The sequence below is a fragment of the Lynx canadensis genome, chromosome B3 (genome assembly GCF_007474595.2).
Source record: "Lynx canadensis isolate LIC74 chromosome B3, mLynCan4.pri.v2, whole genome shotgun sequence".
NCBI lineage: Eukaryota > Metazoa > Chordata > Mammalia > Carnivora > Felidae > Lynx > Lynx canadensis.
Window position 1 is genome coordinate 45,231,749 of NC_044308.2, and position 27,829 is coordinate 45,259,577.

Here is a 27,829-nt window from a genome sequence, read left to right on the forward strand (position 1 = left end):
GCTTCTGAAAAATATCACAATTTTTAGAAAGTAGAAGTTCTATTATTGGACCTGGTTTATTTATCTTAATATGTGAAATGAATTATGTTCCAGTATTATTCTGTTCTTTTGCTTCCAACAAAAGAGATAAAATAGTTCATGTCTGATTTCACTAATAATCAAAGACATAATGGGGGAATCACTATACTTTGATTTCATAATTCTGCTCAGATTTGTCATTTTTTCCTTTTCTTTCTTACACACACACACACACACACACACACACACACACAACTTTCTTCAAGGAATTCTAAACATGAAAATATGTTTACTCATCCTGATAAGGGAACTTGAAGAATAATCTAAAGAAATTGATCAATGTTGATTACCACTGTGGTGTGTGGTTCCACTTTTTCTAGAAATGCTGTTTTTAAATATCTGGAATATATAGGTAATTACCTGTCTTGAAACTTTTAAGAATTGAGAGAAATCACATCAAAAGAAAAAAGAGTCATCTACACACCAGCCCTTCAATAAGTCAGAAATGTTTCTTTTTCTTTTTTTAAATTTTTTATGTTTATTTTTTATTTTTGAGAGAGGGAGGGAGAGAAAGAAAGAAAGAAAGAAAGAAAGAAAGAAAGAAAGAAAGAAAGAAAGAAGGAAACAGAGACAGAGCATGAATGGCGGAGGGGCAGAATGAGAGTGAGACACAGAATCTGAAGCTGTCAGCACAGGGCCTGATCTGGGGCTCGAACTCATGAACTGTGAGATCGTGACTCAAGCCGAAGTTGAAGTCAGATGCTTAACTGACTGAGCCACCCAGGAGCCCCTCTAATTATTTTAAGTGTCTGTGTGGTATTAGATTGGGTGGTTGTACCTTTGCTCTCTTGGGCTTTACAATATCCTTGAATGTTCACATTATTTGCAACATTATAAAATGGAGTTTCGTTTGTTGACAAAACGTATGCTTCAGATGAGCAAGAGTGCATGATTTGACCCTGGATCTAGCATGTAAATCATTTGATTACGTGGACCATTGAAACAGATCATTTTCTTGTTGAAACTGAAATATTTACTACCCCTCCTTGTGCCTTCGAGTAAGCATGTCCTCTGCAAACAGTGTGACGTTTCATCCCAGACTTTCTGGTTTTCTGCCTGCCGCCACACCTTAGGGAATTTCAGTTTGGTTTCCCTCATCATGTGACCTGCAAGCCCGGAACTGAGTACTGGGATGGTGAATGGTGGGAGTTGTATTGGTGGGTTCAGACCTTTAGTCACCCTCCAAGAGTTCCCGCATTCTTCCCTATAATCTTTCTAATTAAACATGTATGAGGTCAAGGAAATTCAACTAACTTCTGAATTTTCCTCTCATGGCTACCTTAATCCTCTTTGTGTTTGTTTTGTTTCAAAATATCCAAATTATTTCCAAATTTCACTTTCTTTTTGAAGGTAAGGGGTCACCTAGCTTGGATGGACCCTAAGCGGACATTGCCCCTTTTCTTGAGTAAACGGGCAATTGATAATAGTTCTTGAGGTTGGCTGTTCATAGACAAACATTTGCTCTGTACCCCGAAATTCTTGGTCACCAAGAACAAACAAAAATAGTGTCTCATGAACTCTTAGCAGCCTGAAGTTCTCATACTAGCCTTCACCATTATTTTACATGATCTGCCCTCCGTTAATTAATTCTGTCATGGTAACACAGAGGCAACCAATAGAGAGAGGAGAAATCTGACTGACTTCAGCGGGTTTTGAGTTGAGGTCATCATCAATTCGAGGGGATTTTGAAGGAAGAACGGGTATTTTCAAGAGCAGACTATACACTGTTAACAAAAGGGTTTCCCCATGCAGTAAGGCCACCAAAACGGAAGGTAGTCTTTGTTATGCAGGATGTGATTAATATTGCCTCATTGTTTAATTTTAGAACTTCTAAAATAAAGTTGCTTGCATCAGTTCAAGGCACATCGTTTGAAACCTGAGAGTGCCTACGTTTTCCTTTTTTTTTTTTTTTTTTTTTTTAATTACAGAAGTAATAATATGCATTACCAAAAGTTTGGAAAATAATGAAAGAAAGGAGTCTTCCACAGTATCTTTTCCTTTACCAAAACCTCTGCTAATATTTTGTGGTAGTTCTAGTCTTTTCTTTTCTTATGTATTTTTTCCTTTATGTGTTTTCATGTGTTCATATATCATTTGTATATCTGATTTATTTCACTTAACATTACTTTATATGCTTTTTTCCAAAAGTTTATAATCTTTATGTCAGTTGTAATTTCTGTAGAATATTCCATCCTTCTGATATCCCAAAGTGTTCCTAAGCATGTTCTCTGTTCACAGGCACTTAGAAGGCCTGATCGTCTATTCTGGACATGGCCATTATCAAGACCTGGGTCCTCAAACCATGTTAATATCACTCAGACAAGTCAGGGAGCAACCTGCCGGGATTTGCCTTTCTCAACCAATATTGTGCATTTATTACTGAATTCCTTCATGTTTGCTTTCTTTTTTGTTTTTGTTTTGTTGGGGGAGGGAACTGGTTGTGATCCCCTTCATGGGTGGTATTTTTGTCTTTCTTTGCTCAGTGGTGAAAGTGGTGCTGGGAAGACAGTGGCTGCCAAATACATCATGAGTTACATCTCCAGGGTATCTGGAGGAGGTCCCAAAGTCCAGGTGAGTTAGTGATGGGGGCTGTTTTGAAGCCCTGTATTATGTGAAATATGAAAGTCTCCACTGGCTTGTTTAAAAAACAAGATTTTTTTTTTCCACAGAAAAGACATAGGTTCTATAACCGAGAACCTTGAAATCAGCAAAGAAATAACATGGGATGGAGATAGCTAATATATAATGAGCTCTTGCAAATCAATAAAAAGGGTCAAAAATCCAAAAAGGAAATAAAGGGTGTGAAAGACAACTCATAAAACATGAAAATATGCTCACCCTCAGGATAATAAGGGCAGTGCAAATTGAAACTTCACAAAAACTATTTAACTGTCAGAATGGCAAAAATTTTGTAGTGTTTTGAACACTCTTGGTAAAAATACAGGAACACAGTCTCTCTCATACGTTGTGGTAGGATCATGAGCTCGTATACTCTTAGTGGAGGGCGTTTCAGCAAAATCTATCAGCTATATGTGTATGGGCCCTTTGACTCATCAATTCTTCTTAAGAGAATGTATCCTTTAGATGTGCTGAAATACATGCAAAATGATAGCAGTTATTTGGTATGGCATTTTTTAGTAATGTCAAAGACTGCAAACCATTTGAATGTTCATCAGTCGGAGACTGGTGAAATAATTCGTGGCTCATAATAGAGAAGAATTATGAGACAGCCTTAAAAATGAGGCTTCATAGACTGATAGGGAATGATCTCCAAGATAATGATATATTGCAAAAAGCAAGATTTAGAACATTGTGTGTCATGTGTTGCCATCTGAGAAGAAAAAGAGAACATATTTCCCTATTTGTTTGGATATGTGTAACATACTTCTGGAAGGATATATAAGAAGCTGATAATGAGTTCTTCAGGGAGGGAAACTGGGAGACTAGGGGAAGGGCGCACTCTCCCCAATATCCTTTTGAAACTTTTATGGTTTGAACTAGGCGACTACATTTTCAATTCAAGAAATTTACAAAAATCTTAAAATAGAGAAGGGGGAGGGAAAGACTAAGGAAGAAGGAAAGATCAGAGAGGAACATTAAGAAAGCAGGGAGATCCAGAAAATGAGGACACAGGAGAAATGAAAAAAAAAAAAAAAACACAAAACACAAAAGGAGGGGAACGGGATATGGGCAGAGAAGCAGGACACTTGAGAGTACAGTATGAAGAAGGTAGATGCAGCTTCATCTGTCTTTAGTTTCACTCGTCATGGGAGCAGAATCAGCATCAGCAGGAATGGGCAATGGATGATGGAGAAGGTAGGCGAGGGTCCACAGGGACTGCCCAAACTCATAGTGCTCATCACTGGCATGGACCGCTGGAAACATTTTTTTTATTGGAACTCATGCTCCCAGGTAGATTTCACCATAAAGATTAATTTTTTGATCAGAATCATTGTTATATGTAAGTGATGAATCAGTGGAACCTACTTCTGAAGCCAAGACTACACTGTATGTTAGCTAACTTAATAAATTAAAAAAATCAGCATCATTTAGTAAGTGATATTATTGCTGCAATCATCTGTAGACTTTAAAAAGATACACCAAAATTCTCTTTACCATGGTTCTGTCTGCTAATTCAATGAAGCTCTGTTATGTCCCAGTGGGTCAGAAAGCTTATGGCAACATCCAAAATTCCTTTCACAGAGAGAAAGGGTCTTAGAGTGGTCTCTTTCACTGAAGGAAAGCAATGTAGAGTAGCCCTGTCCAGTGGCAAGATGGCACAAATCACACACATAATTTAAAATTTGCATTGTAAATGCAGCACTTTTACATTTTTAAAAAGGTAAAAAGAAGCCTATGAAAGTAATTTTAAAAATATATTGTGTTTAACATATCCCAAACATTACCATTGCAGCATATAATCTATATCAAAAACCTAATGAGATATTTTACATTCTTTCTGATATTAAATCTTTGAAATCCAGTGTGTAATCTACACTGAATATCTCCGTTGGGACTAGTCTTCTTGCAACTTAATACAACATGTGGCTCATGGCTTCCATATTGGACAGTCAATGCGATTCAAGGACCTGGGATGGTGTGTTGCCATTTGATTATCTCCATTCATGTGACCATACCCTAGCCCCAGAAGGTTGACATGAAGACAGAAACTCGGGATGCTGTTTTGTGGGTGGTCTGCACCTTTACATTAATTGGTCCTTTGTCTTTTCCCCAATATGCTGACCCCAGGCCACAAAATTCTGTGGGACATCTTAATGGATGGATGATGTGTCGATACATGCATAAGGACGTTTAACTGAGGTTAAAAGTCAGTAATTAAAGAAGGGAAGAGACAAGGAAGAGCCTTTGTTTTGTTCTACCTCTTTGAGAAGCTGAGTGTTGATAAATGCTGTCAAACAACAGATATAAAAGATTAATGAAGAGCCACAAAGTCCAAATTAATTTTATAAAGAAAGCACCGTTTATATAAATCCATGAGTTGTTAAAGGAGAGTAGGAAGCTTGGAAGATGTTTCTAAGCTTTGAACTTGACCCCATGGAGGAACCAGTCAATTTGCCTTTGGTGCCATTGCTCATGACATGTCCCAGTTAGTGAAATTCCTGTTCTCGATCCTCCTCTGAATGTTAAGGTGGGGGGCCAAAGGAACACTTCAGCTGTTACATAGTTAATTAGTAGTTTGTCCCTTCATCTAGTCCTATCTGCTGCAGACCACGACCTAGCGACCAGACTGCAGACTTTTAATGTTGACTTTTCTCTTCCTGTTTCCCTATGAGGACAATGATACAGAGCGCTTGGCTTGAAATTAGTCAGTAGCTAAAGAGCGCGGACCAAAGACTTGTTATTTCTGGAACATGTTTAACCGTAGCATGTGAATAATTAGAAGTACAAGGAATGACTCACTTGTTGAAAGACCTCTCCAACATCAACTCCTATCTGTTGAGCTGTCTTGCCCATGGAGTGTTTTGCACACTTTTCAGTCTGGCACGGAAGTGGGATGTTTGAAAACCAAATTCTCCCCCTCTAGTAGGCCAGGAATTGTTCCATACAATCCAGCGTTGGCCCTTGCTGCTCGAAATGTGGCTTCCTGCTGGCCAAACCAGAAGCACCAGGTAGCCGGTTAAGAATGCAGATTCTCAGGCTGTGCCTCAGACCTACTGAATCTGCATCTGCCTTTCAAACAAGATCCCTTGGTGATTCACACATGGGAGTTTGGGAAGCACAAGACTATGTTTCCACAACTTTGCCTGGGGAGCAGAAACTATTTCATTTCCCTTAAGCCACCTCTCCCTTGCCACGAAGAGGGTGGAGATGGGCATGCAATAGGCATGTGGAGAAGTTGGGTGGGAGAGAGGGAAGGACAGTAAAGGCTGATCAGCGTGGCAAGGAGATGCCCCTTCCTACTTCCCTCTCCTTCCTGCTGTGACTGCCACCATGCCTGTGAGTGTAGGTTCAAGCTACATTGTCCAGTTTGGACACCCAGTCCCGGGACCTCTGTAGATCCTGTTTTACTGGTGGCTTCCTGGCTCCAGAGAATCATACATCAAGGGAGTTGGAAGACAAGAGCACACAAGCTGGTTGAGGTCTGTTGAGAAGAAAGCATAAATCCTCAAGAAACCCCAGGAACATGTAGATTCGAGGCCTCACCTCATTGCATTCAGAAACCACGCCCTCAGGGAGTTTGGCTACATGTTGTGCGGCTGGTGCTTGCACCTTCCTAACCTCTGGCCTGTTTGCTGTGACAGCACGTCAAGGACATTATCCTGCAGTCCAACCCGCTGCTGGAGGCCTTTGGGAACGCCAAGACCGTCCGGAACAACAACTCCAGCCGATTTGTAAGTCTCTTCCCTTTTTCAGAAAATGTCACCTGATTGATGATGTTGATATTCCCGATTTAAGTCTGGCGTCCCCAAGGAAATGGGAGCTTTTCACATAGCGTCAGGAGGCTGCCTCTTCAATCCTTTCTTCCTTTTCTATCAGCCTCTGCTGTCAGGCTTCCATTTGCCCTTTAACTGAGGTTATTTTTGAGCCTCGGGATATAAGATAATTTTTGAAAACAGTTCTCAACTTGAGTTCCCTTACTAGGGAAAATAAAAATTGATGAAAGTGTCAGTTTGGGTCCTGGAGGAGTTTTCTTTGTGCCTTGGAGAAAAGACCTTCTTTCTCACTTTATTGTCGAATAAGTGAGTCGACTAGATTTGCAGGTCTTACTGCCTTGCTTTTGCTTCACGGAACTTGGGCTGTGAGCATGGAAAGGCGCAGACACTTCGATCTTGCACCTTGGAGAGAACCCTCCTCCTCTCTGTCAGCCAGAGCGAGCCAGCTGTCTCCCCACCCCTTGAAGCTTGGTGATTTGTTTTTGATATATTCATGTAACATGATAACATCTAAAAGCAACTGGATTGACCTGTCAGACAGCCTCCTAACTGGTCCACTTACCCAAGAGAATGAAAATGCCAGCCAAATGCATTGTCACAAATGCCCATGTAGACATTTTTCTGCCTGAGTGTCTCCTGAAGGGGTGAATTGGAAAGCTGACAAGGATGAATATGAATATATTCTCCTTGACAAAAAGCCACACTTACAAAGAAATGAGTATTTGGCCAGCATCTTTGATTTATGTAGATCTTATATCTTATCTCAACCATAGATTATGTCTGGCAGTAAAGCATTTAAGGAGCCATCTGTGAGGCCGATTCAGGACCATTTTAAAATAAATAGTGGGAATTTTGGAGAAAAACAATTTCTTTTTCACCCTTCTATTTTGGAAGGAAGCTTCTATTTCCAAGAGAATTCTTACTAAGTTCTCATGCAGTGATTGTTAAATTCCCTGCTGAGTTATATCTGCCGGAACTGCCCTCACTTTCGTTGCCGTTCAATATTATTCAGACTATTTACTCATTTGTTCACCCTTCAAATTTTTCTGCTCAATGCCTAGGTTGTGTTATCTTGAAGAAGTTTCTAGATAATGAAATGTGAAGAAAAATGTGAATGAATTTTCCACATGACCTTTTTTTCCTAATTGTCAGTCTCCGTCTGCCTTGTAAAAATGCACTTGACCAACTTTAACTCTCTAGCTACCCATCCCCTACTCTTTGCCTTCCTTCGAGAGGAAAAGAATAATTGCATCGATATTTTTATTTTTTTCCCCAATATAAACTATACTTTATCCTTGGACAAAAGGATACATCAGTCATTTTTTTGTAAAACAAAACAAAGCAAAAATATCCAGCCTTTATTAGTTTTCTGATTATAAAATTTTGTAGAACCGTGATGGAAAGATGAGAAAGAGTATGGATGGGCAATTACTGCCAGACATAATCTATGGTTGAGATAAGATATAAAATCTACATAAATCAAAGATGCTGGCCAAATACTCATTTCTTTGTAAGTGTGGCTTTTTGTCACAAGTACATGCACACACACACACACACACACACACAGATTAATGTCTGATGGGTCATCAAAAGATGCTTCCATGAATAATGAAAGGAATGTAAATTAAAACCATATATCATTTTCTGTCTCTCAGATGGGCACACATTAAGGAGATTGATAATCCTAGTGAAAAGACACTATTGGTTGAAGCCTAAATATTCTCCCATGAGAGCAGTTTGGCAATTTTTATCAAAATTTAAAATGCTTGTTTTCTTTGACCTAAGAATACTTTAAAGATATAATATCTAAGTTTCTTGTTAAGAATGATTTATTTAAATATTTTTTTATGTTTATTCATTTTTGAAAGACAGAGACAGAGCACAAACAAGGTTGGGGCAGAGAGAGATGGGGACATAGAATCAGAAGCAGGCTCCAGGCTCTGAGCTGTCAGCACAGAGCCCAACTCAGGGCTCATACTCATGAACCATGAGATCATGACCTGAGCTGTAGTCAGACACTCAACCAACTGAGCCATCCAGGTGCCCCAAGAATGATTTATTTAAAAAGATTTCCAAAATATATTGTTAAATTTTAAAAACAGGTTATAGAACAAAATTTATAATACAGTCCCATTTTTATTTCATTTTATTTATTTTATTATTACTTTTTAAAAAATATTTACTTTTGAGAGAGAGAGCATGAGCAGGGAGATGCAGAGAGAGAGGGAGACACAGAATCTGAAGCAGGCTCCAGGCTCTGAGCTGTCAGCACAGAGCCCGATGTGGGGATTGAACCCATGAACCGTGAGATCATAACCTGAGCCAAAGTCGGATGCTCAACCAGCTGAGCCACCCACGCGCCCTTCCTTCAGCTTCCTTTAAATACCTCCTTAGTTTTGTTTTTTGTGTTTTTTGTGACTCCTAAGGGAACTTTTAAAAAATGGTACCAAACTCCTTTGCCTTTCTCTTACATGGATGGTATCCTGCCCTACTTTCCAGTGTCTCCCACAAAGTCGGGAGGCTTTTGTTTCTTAAGTTAGGCCTGAATTGGGGATGTTGATCAACTCTAATCAAGGACATCGGCTAACCTGCCAGAACCGAAAATACAACAAACAAAACTAATTCATCTAGCATCTTGCACTTTTTTAAAATGTTTATTTTTGAGAGAGACAGACACAGAGACAGAGCATGAGTGGGGATGGGGGGCAGAGACAGAGGGAGACACAGAATCCGGAGCAGGCTCCAGGCTCCGGACTGTCAGCACAGAGCCCGATGCAGGTGTGCACCAACAAACACTGATGTAATCCCTCTAAAACATGCCCAGAGGAAAACACGGTGAAGGATAGTCCTCATAATAGGAAGAACGGGGAACCTTGTTCAGCAAGCGTTTCTCAGGAACCACTGTGATTCGGGATCACAGTGGCTTGTGGCCTTGTCTCTTTCCGGTGTTTCTAAGTGTTTGTTTTTGTGTTTCTTTGGGGGAGAGGCTGGGGGAGGAGTCATCAGAATAAGACAAATAGACAGTTAGAGGGCCTTGTTTTGTAGTCTCTCTGATACCTGGAATTGTCAAGTGACTTCACAGGACACAGCAGGTAGTGGATGCTGGAGGCAACAGGAAACAGGGCCCTTTTCTTGTTTTTAATGCGTTTACGGTTCTGGTCCCAGACTTGTGACCTGGCAGGAGCCAGCCCTGAAATGGGTGGATTCAACCAGCATACACATTTAAAACATATTCAGTGTTTTAAAATAATAACATTTAAAAATATTAAATGCAGTTAGGCGGGGCATGCTCTCCGGTTTGATTCTAGGCTGAACTTTTGGTCTCTTGTTAGGGACTCCTAACACCACACTCCCTCACACCCACCTTCTCATCTTTTGTTTCGTTTGCATTTACCCTCCTGGCCCTTTCTGAGGTTGGGAGAGAAACCAGATTCTAGTGAGAAAAATAATGCCATTTACTTAACAATCTAGACACCTTACCCGGCTAAATTCCAGGGCTTTCTTCTCCTTTGTTCCCTACCAGCAGTAATTTAAAAGGAAATAATTAACAACAACAGTAACAAAAATCTCCACACCTGCAACTAGCTGCAAAGAACTTGATTTATAATCAAGTGTTTTTATTTTATACAAGAATGTTAGATGATCCAAAAGTAGAAGTGATGACTTTTGCCCAAAGCCATGAAAATAAGTCTGGCAGAGGGAAAATTTGCCTCCCCTGAAAGAGGCTGATAGAGTTCGCTCTCGTTAGATCAAGGGAACCTTGAGATTTTCTGTCCCATTCTTTACCGCTTCCGGCTTCACAGGCAAGCACCCACTGGGGAAAATGGGCAAGGAATTCAGCATATCCTTATTTAGTCGGGCTGGAACGATAGATTCTCTCTCTCAATACAGAATCGTGTGACTGGACGAAAGCCCTGGTTATTGTCTGATAGGAAGAAGTGAGGAAGTCTAGACCAGAACTGGGAATCATTCAGAATGTATCTTTCATTAATGAATTTCCTTGAATTATATACTGTATTGAAAGCCTATTTGGAACATCATGTTTCTGTTCACCAACCATTGAAGGAAATCCCCAACTTTCTTACAGGGAAAATACTTTGAAATCCAGTTCAGTCCAGGTGGGGAACCAGATGGTGGGAAGATCTCCAACTTCCTTCTGGAAAAATCCAGGGTGGTGATGAGGAACCCCGGAGAGAGGAGTTTTCACATATTTTACCAGGTTTTCCTTTATATTTTTTCTTTCCTATTTCCTTATTCCTTCTGCACATTAAAAAGATTTTTTTTTCTCTCAGATCTCAGGTTTAGACAATCTAGTCTGTCAAGCCAAGGAGTATTTATTACTATAGTCTGTATAAGTCAATGTGCAAAAAATTATGAGAATGTCCCTACCCACAAAGAGAGTAAGTTCTTGAGGAGAGATGACAAAAATTTCCCAAAAGTTAAATATTCAAGACAGTGTTAATATCACTTCAAAACAAAAGTAGGAGTGATGGGTTCTTTGCCAGACAGGAATTCACGCGGGGAGCTATGGCTGAGATGCTAAGGAGAGTTATTGAGGGCACATAGGGGAACGTGGTGGGGAGGCTGCTTGGGCAAGTCAGGTGGCCCGAACAAAACTGTGGAGGTGATGGCCGGGCCTCAACCAGGTAGGTGGCAAGGGTGGAAGTCTCCCGGAGGGGAGCTGTCAGAGGAAAGACTAAGGATCTTTAATCCCAGGTCACGAAGTTTTGACTTGGGTGCCCAGAACGGCCACAGAGTCTGGTGCTAAAGCAGTGTGCAGGGTGCTTTTAGATTGTGTCCCAAGGTTTCAGGAATCCTCAGATTCAACTACTTTTAAAAAAATGTTTTTAAGTATTTAAGAAATATAATGATACCCAAAACAATTTCTTTATGTATGGGCTTATATATTAGCATATACATTGGGGGTCCAGCTCAGAATTTCTTCGAAGAAAGACCTGCGGCTCTTTTTTGTGTTAGTTTTACTTTGTTATCGTTTGAAGATCGCTGGATTAGAAGGAAGTTAAACTGTGTTGGGAGCTCAAACACAGTCTTTTCAATTCGACAGCTGTCTCAGATGATGGCACTTCATTCTTCCAGGTGGCTGGCGCGTGATGAGGAAGTAGATTCTGCGACTTGCAGAAGTTCAGAGGCAAGGAAAGGCTTACGGCAAAGAGCAGCACGTGTCTGTAGATGGGAGAGACTTGAAAACGGGGGGGGGGGTGAAGATGCAAATGAAGGGCAGTGTGGTGTGAATGGGGGAGAGAAACAGAAGGGGAAAACTAGGAAGGGGGTGACACAAAGCTCTTTTGAGGAGACGGAGGAAAGCTAAGGGACCCTGATGTTATGGGTGACCTAGAAGTTATCCGTAATGGACGTGAGGTTCCATCGTCTCGGGTTGTGGAGCTGAGAGGACATGTCGAGGAACCTGACCAAGATGCAGAAGTGTGGCTGGGCTATCTCTGTTTTCCTAAATCCTGCAGGGTTGGAGCTGGCAGTTGCTGGAGTCAGCTTGCACAGGCCGTGTGCCTCTCCCCCCACTTCCTCCTTCAGTGGTATTTTCTTGGGAGTTTGAAATCAGTCGTGGTAGTATTCACACCATGACATTCGGCAAACACTACACATCCATTTTTCTCCCCTAGAGTTGATTATTGAATATTTTTCTAGCACACCACGGATGGGAGCCCTTTAAGAGGGTCTTGCTCAGACCTAAGGCAAGGGTCAGAGATGGAACAGAAAGCTGTGGGACAGCGCACTGGTTAGGAGGTTTCAGAATGGCAGGGAGCGGGACCCGGGGCTGCTGTTTTCTCTGCGTCCTGCAGAGAGAAGCATAGAGGGGCCTCCGCACTTTATAAAGCCATAAGCAAGTTGAGTAGGAACGAAATAATTACAATCTGGCTTCTCTTCCACTCTTCTGAGGGTCTCGCGAGCGCCGCACTGTGGTTCTCTTTATTGGACAGGGGAAATTCTCAGCTTTTGCGGGTCTTACCAGAGTTGAGAATTAGAACTTGCAGAGATGATCTGGGGCTACTGCAAGGGGAGCAGCTATCCTGAAACCCATCATTTTAGAAGGCGGGGTCAGAAAGTGCACACTACCTGGGCTCGGGAGTGCTGCCTCTGGTGCCTCTGGGTGGTGGGCCACACTACAGCCCACCCCCCCACCCCGCCCTGCTTCCTCTTGCTCCAGCTCATCGAGGGCGCCTCTGAAGATCAGAAACACAGCCTCGGCATCACCAGCATGGACTACTACTGCTACCTGAACCTCTCTGGGTCCTACCAGGTGGATGACATTGACGACAAGCGGGAATTTCAGGAAACGCTGGTAAGTGCTGGCACGGGGCCAGGCAGGATGGACTCTCCGGACCCAGTGTTGCCTGTGCTAGAAAGGGCAGGGAGGGTGAACCAAGCAAAGAGCCGCATGGAATTTCCACCTCATTCTGCCGTAAGCATTGCATTTCCTTAAACACGCTTAAGCACCATTCGATAGCCATGTGCCCAGGTGCCAGAGGACCACTTAATAAGTTGAAATGGATAAAAAATGTGAATTCCTCATTCCCCTCCCCCGGCAGGTGCTCTGATGAATTGGTAAGCACTGTTGCAGGTAATAGATTTACCATCCCTGTTTGCCTAGAGCTTATGCAGTTGCTGAGCTGTTTCCTCAGACAGGTGAAGCAAAGACCACCCTTCTGATCTTTTCCAACACCTTCAGGGGCTGGTCCAGTGCTCTCCCTTCACCCCTGCACTGAACGGTCAGAGGGCGACCCTCTAACTCCAGGTCCTTCACTCTGGGTGCATGTTGTGATACGAAGTATGAAATTAGCTACATCATCGAGGGGTCACATCTTCAGGGAAACAAGTTAATAAGTCAATCTAGAACTTTCTGGAGCTGGGGTGTTCGCCCAAAAGAACCTCAAAGAACCACACCACCTCTGCCTTTTGAGTCAGCTTTCTGCCAGGCCCATCCCTCAGCCCAGACCCAGGCGCAAGAAGGGGACCCCAACAGGGCAAGTCGGGGTGCAGTTGGAGGGGAGCTGTTTGGAGGGGGCAGGCTGCTCAGGCAGGTGCAGGGATGAAGACAGCATCAAGGGGCCAGATGACCTCAAAGGAGCTGGGAGAAGAAGTGCAGATGAGAGGCCTGCATTGGTCCTAGCGTATTGTTCTCTTAGGACTCCGATGAATAAGTCTCGGCATTTTGGCTGTTTTTACTTAATTTAACAAACCTGAGAAACAAAACTTTTCTAACAACGCTTTTATTTGATTTGCTGGAGATTTATAATCAAGATCCTCTCGCAAGTACAGTCTATGCTCAGCCCTCCTGGTGAGGCGAAAGGTCTCCAAGGTCTCCTTGGAGTAGCTGGAAAGGGGACATTGGTGCCCTTGGAGAGAGGCGGGTGGCATCAAGGGCTCCACAGGAGACAAGGACAGGTTGGTGACTGTGGGGTATAGCTGCTGCTCCCTGTGTGTATCTTTGCTCCTGGAGCTCTCCTGCCCTTACCCCCGGGGGATCACGTACTGGATCTAAAGACAGAACTGCCTTTCCAACGCGACTCAGACTTCTCACGTGAGTGTGTCGGTCAGTGACGGTGTCCTACGAGGCCTTCCAGCTGCCACTGCCAGCCAAGCCCCGTGTGACTCTACACAACTCAATCTCAGCTCTGGCTTCTTTATCACATGCTTACAAAGCTGGCGACCAGCTCATCTGGATCATTTCTCTTTTCTCTCCCAGCACGCGATGAACGTGATCGGGATCTTCGCCGAGGAGCAGACGCTGGTCCTACAGATAGTGGCAGGGGTCCTCCACCTGGGGAACATCAGCTTCAAGGAAGTTGGCAATTATGCGGCTGTGGAGAGTGAGGAGTGTGAGTAGCTCCGGCATTGGACGGCGGTTGAATGTGGGTGAACAATCAGTTAGCTTCTGTCAGAAGCTGCCTGCCGTTTTCCTTTTGCTAAGGTGTCAGCCGAGGATTTAGGGAAAAGATGAGGAGTCTTGTATCCTGCTGAGACAGAGCAAATGGGCTTAAGAGAGTCTGGGCCTCTCCTGTGCACCTGCCCTCCTCACCATGTCCCACACCAATAGACCATTCATGAGATCATTTCCGTTTCAGTTTACCATCACCCTTGGGGGAGTCTGGCAGAATTTTGCATCTAGGTTTAAAACTAAAGTGAGATTTTAATGCAGATTAGAGTTAATAGCTAAATAATCCAAAAGATTTGTCTCCTAATAACTGGCCTTGAGGGTCTACCTCCACCTAAAGGTCCCAAAGAGCAAATGATCAGGTATATGTCAATAAGGAAAGCTCACAGATTGAGCCAACTGTGGGTTGGCTTAGATTGGATTCTGAAAACAGGGGGAAAAAAGCAGGGGGCAGGGGCACTGGCTGTTGTGTCGATATTCCTGAGATCATCTTTCATGGTCACCTCTGTGGTAGTCAGAAGCCTGAAGACCTGAATGATCGTGTTTACTCTTTGAGAAGTCGGTCCCTCCCGCGGAGACACGTTATTGGTTGTGCATGCCACAGTTGGCCACAAGCACCGTGTTGGGTGACTTCAGCCTCTGAGGCATCAGCTGGCTCTCCAGGCGGCTCTCAGAACCCACACAGCCGTCAGCCACCCAGGAGGACATTTCTTCCTTTCTCAGCATTCTTCCAGGGAGATAAATTTAGATGCTTAGCAATAAATAGTATCCCACTCATTGCTGACAACGCAGGGAGGCTATTTCCATTCCAAATAAGGTCCTTGTTTTATATCTTTGTTTTCTTTTGTGATAAAAGAGGGAAGTTCTGCTGACTTCTGATGTCTATCCGATAAAGAGAAAGATGAATCATGTTGACCAGGGAAGGGAGCGGGGTAGAAAACAGTAAATATATGGGTGTGCATAAAGTCTAGAAACAGGACCTAATAACAATAACTATATTTCTAGACTTACGTATGTTTTCCATCACATTTAACAAATGTGCATATGTGTCCAGGAGGGTCATTAACACTTGTCCTTTTAACGTTGACAGTGTGGTTGCTGGGGAAGTAGACTGAATTTCTCTTTCTTGGATAGTACACTCTTTTATCACTTCTTTATGCTGGAGAACAAAACCACTCTGTCACAGCAAGCATGCCCCCGTATGCTTGAGCCAAAAAGTGGTTCATTGCACATTGATGTCCGGAGGAAGTAGCCTCCTCAGCCAACTGGGCAAGGCCCAGGATTGGCAACCAACTGCCTTGACATGTGCCCTGATTGGAGGTGGTGGAGTGACAGAGATCAGGAAAGGCTGTGCTTGAGACCGAAGAGATCTAACAAAGAATTGGGCCCTCCTTCTGATAATTTGTTTCCTGCTCAGTTGGTATACCTTTCTTCACAGGAGTCATTACCTCAGCACAGTGCTCTCACCTACCCTTCTGCTCATCCACTTGTTCCCTTCTCTTGAGGGGACCATGGTTTCCAGTCTCTTGTATTCCTTTCAGAGCAACTGCACTCGGCCATTCTTCTTCTCACTTTTGTGCATTAATGGGAGCCTTAAACGTAATGTTCTACAGTTGCTTGTTCACTTATTATATCCTGAAGATTATTCTGTCCATTAAGGAGCTTCATCCTTTTTAGCTGCATAGTATTCGGTTGTTTGGCTACGTATACTTTTATTGAATCAGGCATCTGTTGGTGGGTGTGAAGGTGGTTTTAGAACTGATGCTATTACAGTACTGAAGGAACACATTAAAGTGAATAACTCATGTTTGAGTCTATCTCATGGAATAAATTTTTAGAGGGAAGTGTTAGCCCGTGTTCTTATAGCAGAAGAAAGCAGACATTCTGCAGCTATTATAGTAAAAAATGGTAAGATTCCTTACCTAATAAAGCAAAACAGCCATCAGGGATGACAGATTTTGCTGTTAACCTGACCTTAGACCAATGGAGCTATAGAATTTCCTGAGTCAGACCTTTACACTGCTGAGAAGTCAAACAAACCTCACGTTAGGCACATGTGTGTCTGTCATAACCTCTATAGTAAGATGACATACTTTAGGAAACAAGTCTTCCTTCAAAGACAATCACCTTTGAATTTTGTTGAAAGAAAAAAATTACTATGTAAAAACTACCTGAAGTACTAAGGGACAGCCCGGCTCCTTTTACTAATGGATTAGAAAGCACAGTAATCACTAAATTCTACACCTGAAACTAATATTACACTGTATATTAACTAACTGGAATTTAAATAAAAACTTGGGATAGAAAAAAAGAGAGAGCAGAGAACTTCACCACCAAAGACAGACCACATTTACCTTGCCATTTCTTTTGTATTTGTAAAACGGAATTTTGTTTTGCTACATCTTTTTAGTTCATCTTCTCTGTACTTTAGATGTAAACAGAAAAATTAAATCGAACTTTGCTTTACACTTTAATGCAACAAGAGAACTCTATTTTCATTATCAAAATGCGTTGAAACATTGCTTCCTAGCAGGTTCTTTTATGTTCTACATAACTCTGATGAACATTACCGGGGTTATTATCAGCTTTTTGAAATTAATCGATGCCTCCACCCTCCTTCCCTCCCCACAGCCTCCAAGCTTCTGCACTGACACTCTTCTCCAGCCACACCTGCACACACCCTCATGGAAATTCACAGCCCAAAGGCAGTCAATATGAGCAGCCCTGTGATTTCAGCACCAGGGCAGGCCTCTGAAGAAAATACAAGGCCATAAAAGCTTGTATTTGAAAAACATGGCATGGATTTTTTTCAAAGCAAGTACTAGATTTCCTCTCCCTAAGCTTGTGGCTCTGATTCTTGGCCAGATTCCATGCCTTGTTTTTCAAGTGCCTGTGGTCTGTCACTCCTGTCTTCTTCTAATAGAAGCAGTGGGAGACATGGAAGTTAGCATGTCTCTTTTTCAGTCTCAGATAAGGACCCAAGGACTTAGCCCCTACTGTTGTATTTCTTTAGTTGAGATCATAGAGATAAGGGCGTAAACATTTTTACCAAGCATTTGAATTGTGTCCCTATTTTAGCATGGTTAGGGGCTTGGGAAAAGCCCATATTTACAGAATATACAAATAGAGGCTAATTATTCATTGTATCAAGGTATTCACTGTGTGGTTACCATAAACAGTGAGGGGCCATTGCTAATAATATCCACTTTATTAAGTGATGCATGTATGTGCCTAACTGCCTGGCAATGGTGATAATAACCCACATTGTAGCTTCGCCTTAGTAAAGTCCTCTTCTATGTCACTCGGTAAATGTCTCTTGGTTCTCACACCAACACTGCACGTGTCCAGTCTGAGTTATTATGGACATCTTATGTTCTTGCTCTGTGCGAAGGTAAGTTTCACTTTAGTGGAAGACACATCCAGATTCTTTTTTTTTTTTTCTTTTTTTTAAATTTTATTTTATATTTTTTAAAATTTATACCCAAATTAGTTAGCATATAGTGCAACAATGATTTCAGGAGTAGATTCCTTAGTGCCCTTTACCCATTTAGCCCATCCCCCCTCCCACAACCCCTCCAGTAGCCCTCAGTTTGTTTTCCATATTTAAGAGTATTTTCTGTTTTGTCCCCCTCCCTGTTTTTATATTATTTTTGTTTCCCTTCCCTTATGTTCATCTGTTTTGTCTCTTAAAGTCATCATATGAGTGAAGTCATATGATTTTTGTCTTTCTCTGACTAATTTCACTTAGCATAATGCCCTCCAGTTCCATCCACGTAGTTGGAAATGGCAAGATTTCATTCTTTTTGATTGGCAAGTAATACTCCATTGTATATATATACCATATCTCCTTTATCTATTCATCCGTCGATGGACATCTGGGCTCTTTCCATACTTTGGCTATTGTTGATAGTGCTGCTATAAACATGGGGGCGCATGTGTCCCTTCGAAACAGCACACCTGTATCCCCTGAATAAATGCCTATTTGTGCAATTGCTGGGTCGTAGGGTAGTTCTATTTTTAGTTTTTTGAGGAACCTCCATACTATTTTCCAGAGTGGCTGCACCAGCTTGCATTGCCAAGACACATCCAGATTCTTAAACATACGTGCTAACATTAAAACCAAACTAAAGGAAATGGCCATTGGCAAATGAGTGCACTTGATCTTGTTCATGTGCCCTTTGTAAAAGGAAGCCCTTCTACTAGTCAGAGCACTGTTGTGGAACGCTAGCATAGATAATGAATACCTTGTTCTGGCATTACACTTCTTCAAAATGCATTCACTGACTTAATATCATTGGAAGGTATATACTGAAAATGTCAGCCCGTTCATTCTAACACCATCTGTGAAATTCAGATTATCCTTTATTGGGAGGCTTGTGATTTTTGAGCATTATCATGAAGTCTTTGACAAAAATCCTTTTATCAGAAACTTTTGATACAGTTTCATGCAGAAAAAGAAGACTGCTACCCAGGTTTAGAGTTTGGATTTGTGTCCATGTAAATCTTTCATTCATACTGCAAAATATCTGAGCATTCTTTCATGACCCAGCATGGTGTCACTTATTCACATTACAGTGTTTTGAGCAGAAATCAAGAAAATCCATTTATATCATGAGCCTTCCTCTTGGCAAGTTCCATGGCTTAAAATAAGTTACTAAGCCATCCATTCAGCTCTTCTATTCAAAGACCAAAACTATGTTACTACATGTCCTTAGGATGGGATGGGTGTGCTGTGACATGAATAACACCGATGCTCTCCATTTCGCTCCAGACACATCTCTCAGAGAAATCTTATAAACCACCCCCTCCCACACACAAGAAGCCATCCAGGCCCCCTTTGACTCCAGGCCAAATTTCATATACCATTCAAGGACCTCCCCTGTGGGAATTCACCCCGACCTTGTAATCACCTACCTTAACTTTCAGCTGTAGCCAATGTTGGGCCCTTTGCTGTACCTTGACCGTGTGTCCTAAGTCACTGCTTCCACACCTGTGCATGTCCCATTGCCCTCCCCTCCTCTCTCTCTTCCTCTGCTTCTGTGCAAATCCTGTTCATCCTTTTTTAAAAAAATTTATTTTGAGAGAGAGAGTTTGTGACCCAGGGGGCAGGGTGGGGGGGGGGGAAGGGGAGATGGGAGCGGGTAGAGAGAGGAAGAGAGAGAGAATCCTAAGGAGGCTCTGTGTTGTCAGCGCAAAGCCCGATGCAGGGATCGATCCCATGAACCATGAGGTCATGACCTGAACTGAAATCAAGAGTCAGGTGCTTAACTGACTGAGCCACCCAGATGCCCCAATCCTGTTCATCCTTTAAGGCCCCACCCAAATCCCACATCTTCCTTGACTACCCCAGCAAGTTGTAACAGCTTCCTGTTCTCAATTCCTCTAGGACTTTATTGTCTGCCTGTATTACATATTCAGCTTTTAGTAAGCTTCTGAATTTGGTACAGTGTCCAGGCGTCAACTAGATGGGTCTTCAAGATTTTTTAATATTTTGTGTTCTGTCCTCTCTAGTAACACTACATGTGGTAAGCATTCAGTAAATATCTGATTGCTTGTAATTGTTAGTTCCATGATACCAGGTGCTTCAACATTTTTGGGAATAATGCTATGAAAACACCATACCAGAAAGGAAGAAAACAATTTTTGGAGCCAAAGAAATGTCTCTTGATTTAGTTCCTTCCGGGCTGCCTTGCTGCAAGCTTGGAAAGATGTCCATTTTAGGCATTTAACTGGGATCTCAGTAGGGGAGATTGGTTCGCCATCCTTCTTGGATCACTGATTTATACCATTGGAAGTTTCAGTCATCATAGGAATTGACTCATGTAATAGAACAATTGAGAAAAACAAAGTGGATGGATGTGTGTGGGACTGCTGATAAGCAGTCTTCAGTAGAGTGAAAGTTTTGGGGGGCCAATGATGGTGTCTTGTATGTGCACATGTGTACCCATGCACATGCACACACACACACACACACACACACACACACACACACACACAAATGCCTGCACATGTTTGTGAAGTGAATTGTTAAAATTCTGAAAGAAATCATGCTTTATTTTGTTTTCTACAGTTTTGGCTTTTCCTGCATATCTCTTGGGGATAAACCAGGACCGGTTGAAAGAGAAGCTCACAAGCCGGCAGATGGATAGTAAGTGGGGAGGCAAGTCGGAGTCCATCCACGTGACCCTCAACGTGGAGCAGGCCTGTTACACCAGGGATGCACTTGCGAAGGCCCTGCACGCCCGGGTCTTTGATTTCTTGGTAGATGTAAGTAATCACAAGTTCACATTTTAGCTATAAAAATCACTAAGGGCTTTGTTTTCATGTTTGGCTTATTCCTTATAACCATTATAATGCTTACTCCTCTGTTATCCTTTTACCCTGGGATCACTGAATCCCACTTTTACTTCTAGAATTGCCCAGCAAGATGCTAATATGGTAACAGCTTCTTCTGGACAAAATACTCAGTAAAGCCAGAACTATAGAACAGAAAAAGGGGAGACCCGTGGTCATGAAACTTTGTTGACTTTCGAGCCTAAAGCTTTAGAATACTGTATTTGTTAAATATTGCTATGTTACACATCAGCCCAAAATTAGTGGCTTAAAACAATAAGCATTTATTCTGTCACAGTTGCTGCAGGAAGTGACTTAGCTTGGTGATTCTGATTCAGGGACGAGGCTAAAGTCAAGATCTTGACTGGAGCTACTTGTCTTCCATCTAGAGTTGGAAAATCTACTTCCAAGATGATACATTCCTATGGCTGTTGGCAAGATGACTCACATCCCTGCTACATGAGCCTTCTTTGGGGATGTTTGAAGATTGTCACAACATGGCAGTTGGTTTCCCCCAGAATGAGTGATCTAAGAGAGAGAATAAGGAAGAAGCCAGAAATCTTTTAATTTGTAACCTTGGACTGAAATATTGACACCCTACCGTACTCTACTCATTAGAAGCAAGTCACTAAGTACAGCCCACAGTTAAGGGGAGGAGAATTAGGTTCTACCTTTTGAAGGGAAACATGTCAAAGACTTTAGATATATTTTAGAACTATCACAGGCTGTTTTTATAATGGCATAATCACATATACTTCTATCTATCTATCTATCTATCTATCTATCTATCTATCTATCACAGATTCTGAAAATTAGTCTTTCAGAAGTATAGAACTGCCAGTGACAGTCTCTTAATCACCATAGCCTCTAAATGGTAGAATAGTAATAGCAAACACTTACGTAGCCCTTACTATGTGCCAGATGCCATTCTAAGTATTTTAGAAAAAATAACTCATGTCATTCTTACAGCAACCATGTGACTGGGGTGTTATTATCCTATTTTACAGATAACTTGGACACAGAGACGCTAAGGAACTTCCCCAAAGTCACGCTACTATTAAGTGATAAATCTAGGAACTATACCCAAGTGATTTGACAGTGTTCTAGCTATATTCTGCTTCTCTGTCTTTTATATATTAAAGCTAGAAAGAACCCTAGGGGGACCCTAGTCAAAGAACAACAATATGCCCATTAGATCCAAACAGTTTGTGTTTGAATCCAGCCACCATCTATATGGCTTAAAGTGTGGTTAGGTGTGGTTAGGGTTGAGTAGGGCAGGGCAGGATAGGGTAATTATTCTGTGTACTTCTTGTAGAAGGTCAGGGTCATACTAAACATTAGTCATGCTTTTTACTTGTCCAGACTCCTCATTTTATTGACAAGGGAATCTTAAGCCTAAGTACTAGTGCATCTGCCCAAGGCCATTCAGCAAGAGAGTGGTGCAGAATTGACCATAGAACCCACATCTCTTGTCTCTTTATTCAGTGTGCCTTCCAGTGCTAGACTTACCACCTTATTTCCTTTTTGCCTGCCCTTTATGTTTTGTGTGGTGAAAGCAGACGGATGCCCCATGTAATTAGAGCGGACATTTACTGGGCATTGACCATGTGCCAGGCACTGGGCTAAGTGTTGTGTGTCATTACCCATTAGCTCACAAAAGATTCCACATCATTTTTTTGGCCTGGAAAACACTTCTGGTGCTTCCATATTCATCCAGGTGTTCACCACCTCCAGGAACCTTTCTCCTGTGCTCCTCCCTGCCCTGCAGCCCTCCCCAAGCCCCTAGAACCTGCACCCACCCTCTCTTGTTAAGTCTAGCCATTGGCTTGCGCATCCCTTCTCACAGTGATCCAGAACACTAGGCCTAGACCCCTAGACCCTGCCTTTAGCCCATGGCAGTCTTAGGGATTCTAATGTTATCGCCATTGTTGGGAAAATTGTAGCAAGAATTAATGGAAACACATGGAAAGCACTGAGCAAAGCCTGCCACGGGTGAATGGTAAATACACAGAGGCTCCTTTTATTATTATCACTTTAATAATAATTACTGGCATTATTATCTGTAGCTGGCTCACCCTCTCTATAAGCTCCTGGGAACAGAGATTGTCTCTGCCTTGATATCCCCCCCCCCCCCCCCCCCATGCTGTGTTACGGAAGCATTAAATGGCTCCTGAACAGGATCAACAGAAATAATATTTATGGATGTTGTCTTATTGGTTTTTTATATGAAATAGGTTTGACTTTAATCATCCAAGATGACATTTTCTTCCAGTTCTGTAGACTTCCTGAGAAAAACTAAGTGCCAGAAGTTAATGGCTTTCATCATTAAGCAACAGTAGCTTTTTTGCATCCTGGTGGTTTCCCAGAGTACTTGACTTTGCACCAAGACTCTTTTTTTAAGCTGCAAATCACCTCTCATCTTGCCGTCCTGTTTCCAGCAGGCAGTAGAATTTGCTGTGTACAGTCTTGCTTTCCTTTCCCGCATGCATGTCCCTTTCTAATAGGAAAGAAAAGTTAATTGCCATGCTGGTTACTTTCTCGTAGTCCATCAACAAAGCAATGGAGAAGGACCATGAAGAATACAACATTGGTGTCCTGGACATCTATGGCTTTGAAATATTCCAGGTAAGACCATTTTGAATATCTGGGGCCCCGGGAGGGTGATGCATTTCATCTGGCTTGAAATAAAGAATTCTAGGTAATGGGGGGAAAACAAAACCCACTGCAGTTCATTTTTGCCTCTGTACGTTCTTCATGTACCTTGACTGAATTAGTTTCCCCTAAATATAAACTATGTTGCTGTCTACTGATGCCTCCAACATTTCTGTTAAGACTTTTCACACTGAAACATTTCACTAAATCACTTAAGAAATGACTTCATAATGATTTTGCAGTAACAATTACATGCAAGTAACCTTTTTTTTTTTCTAGAAAAATGGCTTTGAGCAGTTTTGTATCAATTTTGTTAATGAAAAATTACAGCAGATTTTTATTGAACTGACATTAAAGGCAGAACAGGTAAGCAGTCGCTCTTGTTTCATCTGATTTCTAACTTGTTTCGTTTAAAAGGCATAAATGTCTCTCTTTTCTTACTAGATTCAACTTTTAGCCTTGTATTAGGAAACGTACTTAATAAAGTCAGACAGAAAAACCATATGCCATTGTGACATTTTAGTCTATGAATTGTAAACACCATCTGCTACAGTTTCTTTCTCCTTTAAGCAAATGATGTTGTGAAATTGGACTTCTTACTGGCTGCTTTTACTACTCTGACTCATTGACCGAGTGGAAAATGGAAACCCAGTTCCAACCCCAATTGTCTATGGCATGGACTGTGTTCCAAAGGAAAAACTTCATTTTCTCAGATCCGCTCGACTCCCAATCTTCCTTAAATACAGACAAAGCTGGTGTTTTTCATTCTAATGTGAAGTAACATGTCTTACTTATAGTTTCTTCTCAAAGCTCTGTGCAGGTTCGCTTTTAATCTGGATACCATGTTGTTCTGGATTTCTAGGATAGCTGTAACCAAGTACCGTCAACAGAGTGGCTTAAAACAACAGACATCACTTCTCTCATAGTTCAGAAAGCTTGAGTCTGAAACCAGAGGGTCACTAGGACCAGACTCCTTCCTTGCCTCTTCCAGCTTCTGTGGCTCCTGGTGTCTCTGTCCTATGTCAGCAACTCCAGTCTCTGCCTCTCCCTTCACATGCTCTTTCCCTCTCTGTGTCCCTCTTCGCCCAAATCTCCCTCTCCTTTCTCTTGTAAAGACACCCGTCACTGGAGTAAGGGACCACCCTAACTCCAGAATGATTTCATTTTCAAGATCCTTAGCTAATTATATCGCAAAGATCCTATTTCCAAACCTCGCATTTTGAAGTTTTAGGCGGACATGAAATCTCGGGGGACACATGCAACCTGCTGCACATATGAATGGTTGTTTGGGGGGACATTAAGTCATGGAAGCGACCAGTGGTTTCCACATAAACCCCTGCCCTGGTGTTGTAGCCTTCCACCACGTCAGAGCGGCTAGAGCAGAACAGCCAGGGCAAGGCGTGGTAGGGCTGAGACCGGATGAAGTAGGCAGAGGCTAGATCATACAGGAATGTTGTAGGGCGCGGTGGAAGCTTCAGATTTTATAGTAAGTATGACGGGAAACCCTGGGGGAGTTTTGAGCAGAGAGTGACCTGGTCTGCTTTGTGTTTTTGAAAAGATTACTTAGGCTCTATAGACTTCTATTTTTTTTTTTTAATTTTTTTTTTAACGTTTTTTTTATTTATTCTTGAGACAGAGAGAGACAGAGCACGAACGGGGGAGGGGCAGAGAGAGAGGGAGACACAGAATCGGAAGCAGGCTCCAGGCTCCGAGCCATCAGCCCAGAGCCCGACGCGGGGCTCGAACTCACGGACCGCGAGATCGTGACCTGGCTGAAGTCGGACGCTTAACCGACTGAGCCACCCAGGCGCCCCAGGCTCTATAGACTTCTAGAGTGAGATGAGGGGAAGGCAAACAGGAGTGGAAGTTGAGGGGCACCTGGATGACTCAGTTGGTTGTGTCCAACTATGATCTCATGGTTTGTGAGTTCGAGCCCCTCATCGGGCTCTGCGCTGACAGCTCAGAGGCTGGATCCTGCTTTGGATTCTGTGTCTCCCTCTGTCTCTGCCCCACCCCTGCTCAGGCTGTGTCTCTCTGTTTCTCTCTCTCTCTCAAAAATAAGCATTGGGGGGGGAAAAAAGGAGTGAAAGTTTAAAAACCAGTTAAGAGACTGGGAAAGAAATGATGGGGGTGTAGATGATGATAGCAGTAGAGGTGGTAGAACAGTGAGAGGTGGTCCAATTCGATATGTATTTTAGAAGAAGAGTCAATGTCACGTGCTCAAAATAATTAGCAATGAGCTAAGAAGGAAAGAGGAATTCAAGATGATTTCTTGATTTCTACCCTTGTTGCTTGAATAATAGGGCCAATGGTGAGGCTATATACTGAAGAGTAAGACTAAGAGAACGGTTGGCAATGGTGGGGAAATGCAGAATCAGAACTCCACTGAACAAGTTACATTTGTAAGGCTTGTGACACATCTGAACACAGACTCTAATATAAATGTCATGACCCTGGAACTCGGTGGGGAGGTCTAGACCAGAGAAATAAATTTGGGGGTCATTAGCCTCCAGGTGCTATTTAAAACCGTGGGATTGATTAAAATCCTCTGGAGAAGCAGGGTTGAGAATAGAGGAAGGGCTGAAAGATGGAGCCCAGGGTCTCCCCATCATATGAAGATCTGGAAAGAAGCTAACAAAGCAAGACTGGTGAAGAAGGAGGGAAACCAGGAGAATGGGGTGGTGCTCATCAAGTTAAGTGAGCAGCAGGCTTAAGTGAGGGACGAGCCCTTGAGTATCTAAGGACTAATCTGTACTGCTGTTCGTAGGTTAAATTCAAAGAGATAATTTTGTAACTTGACCTATGGGTTAAGCCATATTAAATTGCTATTGTTTGTATATCAAAAACAATAGTGTGGTAATAAATGTCATATGGTTCAAACTAAATATAAAAATTACTAAGCATAGGGCACCTGCCTGGCTCAGTCAGTAGAGCATGTGACCCTTGATCTCTGGGTCGTGAGGTAGACCCCTGTGTTAGGCATGGAGTTTACTTAAAAAAAAAAAAAAAAAAATTACCAAGCAATGAAATGTCCCTTTTCTATCCCTCTTAGAAAAATAAAGAAAATTCCCATTGTATGTTGAAGGGCATTCAAATTTCTCTTTCAGGGTGACCTGTGTGCCTTTGATAGTCATCTGGGTTGACCTCCAACTAGCCTTCACTGGGTAGTAATGTAAATTCTCGCTTTCTGTCCCTCAGGAAGAGTATGTTCAGGAGGGAATAAGATGGACACCCATTGAGTACTTTAATAACAAAATCGTGTGTGACCTCATAGAGAACAAAGTTGTAAGTATCAGTCTGCTGTGTCCCTTCACTGCACACAGGTTTACGTCAAGTAGGTTTTTGTTCTCTGTGTCATTGTTTTAGGATGGGGCAAGTGACAACTCTGATTTGCAGAGAATGTTTACAATTACATCAATTTTGTGTATAGACTTATGTGTAGTAATACCAACATGTATATATGAATAGAATGTCAATTTACAATTGGAAGTTATTACTGACTTCTGAGAGGAGACATTGAGAACTAACGTGGATGGCATAGGGTATGAAGAGACATAAAATTGGCCCTGCCTTCTGACCATTTATACATCTTCACCAAGAGAAAACAACAGAGATGTAGGCAGAGATCTCCTCAGTACTGTTTTGTTTTGGTTTGGTTTTTATAAAAGTCCAAAACGGGAAACCGTAAAAACATCTGAAGACAATTTAGTCGTTGAATAAACTATAGCATAGCAGAGCAGCAAAATATAGCCATTAAAATATTAAGTATGAAGACTGTGTAAAACATGAAGACTGTTTATAAACCAGTGCTGTGTGAAAAAAAAGTCACACATAGAATGTGTACAGTCTGTAACTGTGTCAACCATGCCTCTGTGGGTAACAGGCTGAAAGTGAATATTAAGAAATGAATTAAGGTCAAAGGAAAATGTTTTCATTTTTCTTTTGGGTTTTGAAAATCAACTTAGTACAAATAGGAGTCAGCAGATAGTGATCTGTGTATGAGTCTGAATAGAACTTTGGGAAGTTAAGCAATTTTTTTTTTTTTTACATGGACTTTCCTCCATCATTAGATCTAAGTGGCAACTCCCATTTGGGATTATTAATGGCATTTTTGCTCAGAGGGTAAGACTGATTTTCAAGATGGTATCTTGAGTCTCGGGAACTATTTCCTTGCTTAAGAAAAGACCCCATAAGCCATAGAACTGGGGCTTTAAACAGTCACTGAATTGGGACTTTGTCTTCTTGGTACCACCAGAACCCTCCTGGGATCATGAGCATCCTGGACGACGTGTGTGCCACGATGCACGCGGTGGGGGAGGGGGCGGACCAGACCCTGCTGCAGAAACTTCAGATGCAGATTGGGAATCACGAGCACTTCAACAGCTGGAACCAAGGCTTCATTATTCACCATTATGCTGGGAAGGTATGTCCAGAGAGCCAGGGTCCCATGGGAAAGGAG

At 42.2% G+C, this 27,829-nt stretch overlaps 1 protein-coding gene across 2 annotated transcripts in view; it reads left to right on the forward strand.

The window, feature by feature from the left end:
* MYO1E (myosin IE) overlaps positions 1-27,829 on the forward strand; it is a 213,756-nt gene that overhangs the window by 111,928 nt on the left and 73,999 nt on the right. For both annotated transcript variants that reach the window (XM_030318066.2, XM_032593630.1), the window contains exons 5-14: positions 2,562-2,649; positions 6,342-6,431; positions 10,561-10,692; positions 12,658-12,792; positions 14,197-14,329; positions 20,456-20,652; positions 23,263-23,343; positions 23,650-23,736; positions 26,569-26,655; positions 27,626-27,793. In XM_030318066.2, the coding sequence (XP_030173926.1) occupies positions 2,562-2,649; positions 6,342-6,431; positions 10,561-10,692; positions 12,658-12,792; positions 14,197-14,329; positions 20,456-20,652; positions 23,263-23,343; positions 23,650-23,736; positions 26,569-26,655; positions 27,626-27,793 (1,198 nt within the window). The remainder of the gene's footprint in view (positions 1-2,561; positions 2,650-6,341; positions 6,432-10,560; positions 10,693-12,657; positions 12,793-14,196; positions 14,330-20,455; positions 20,653-23,262; positions 23,344-23,649; positions 23,737-26,568; positions 26,656-27,625; positions 27,794-27,829) is intronic.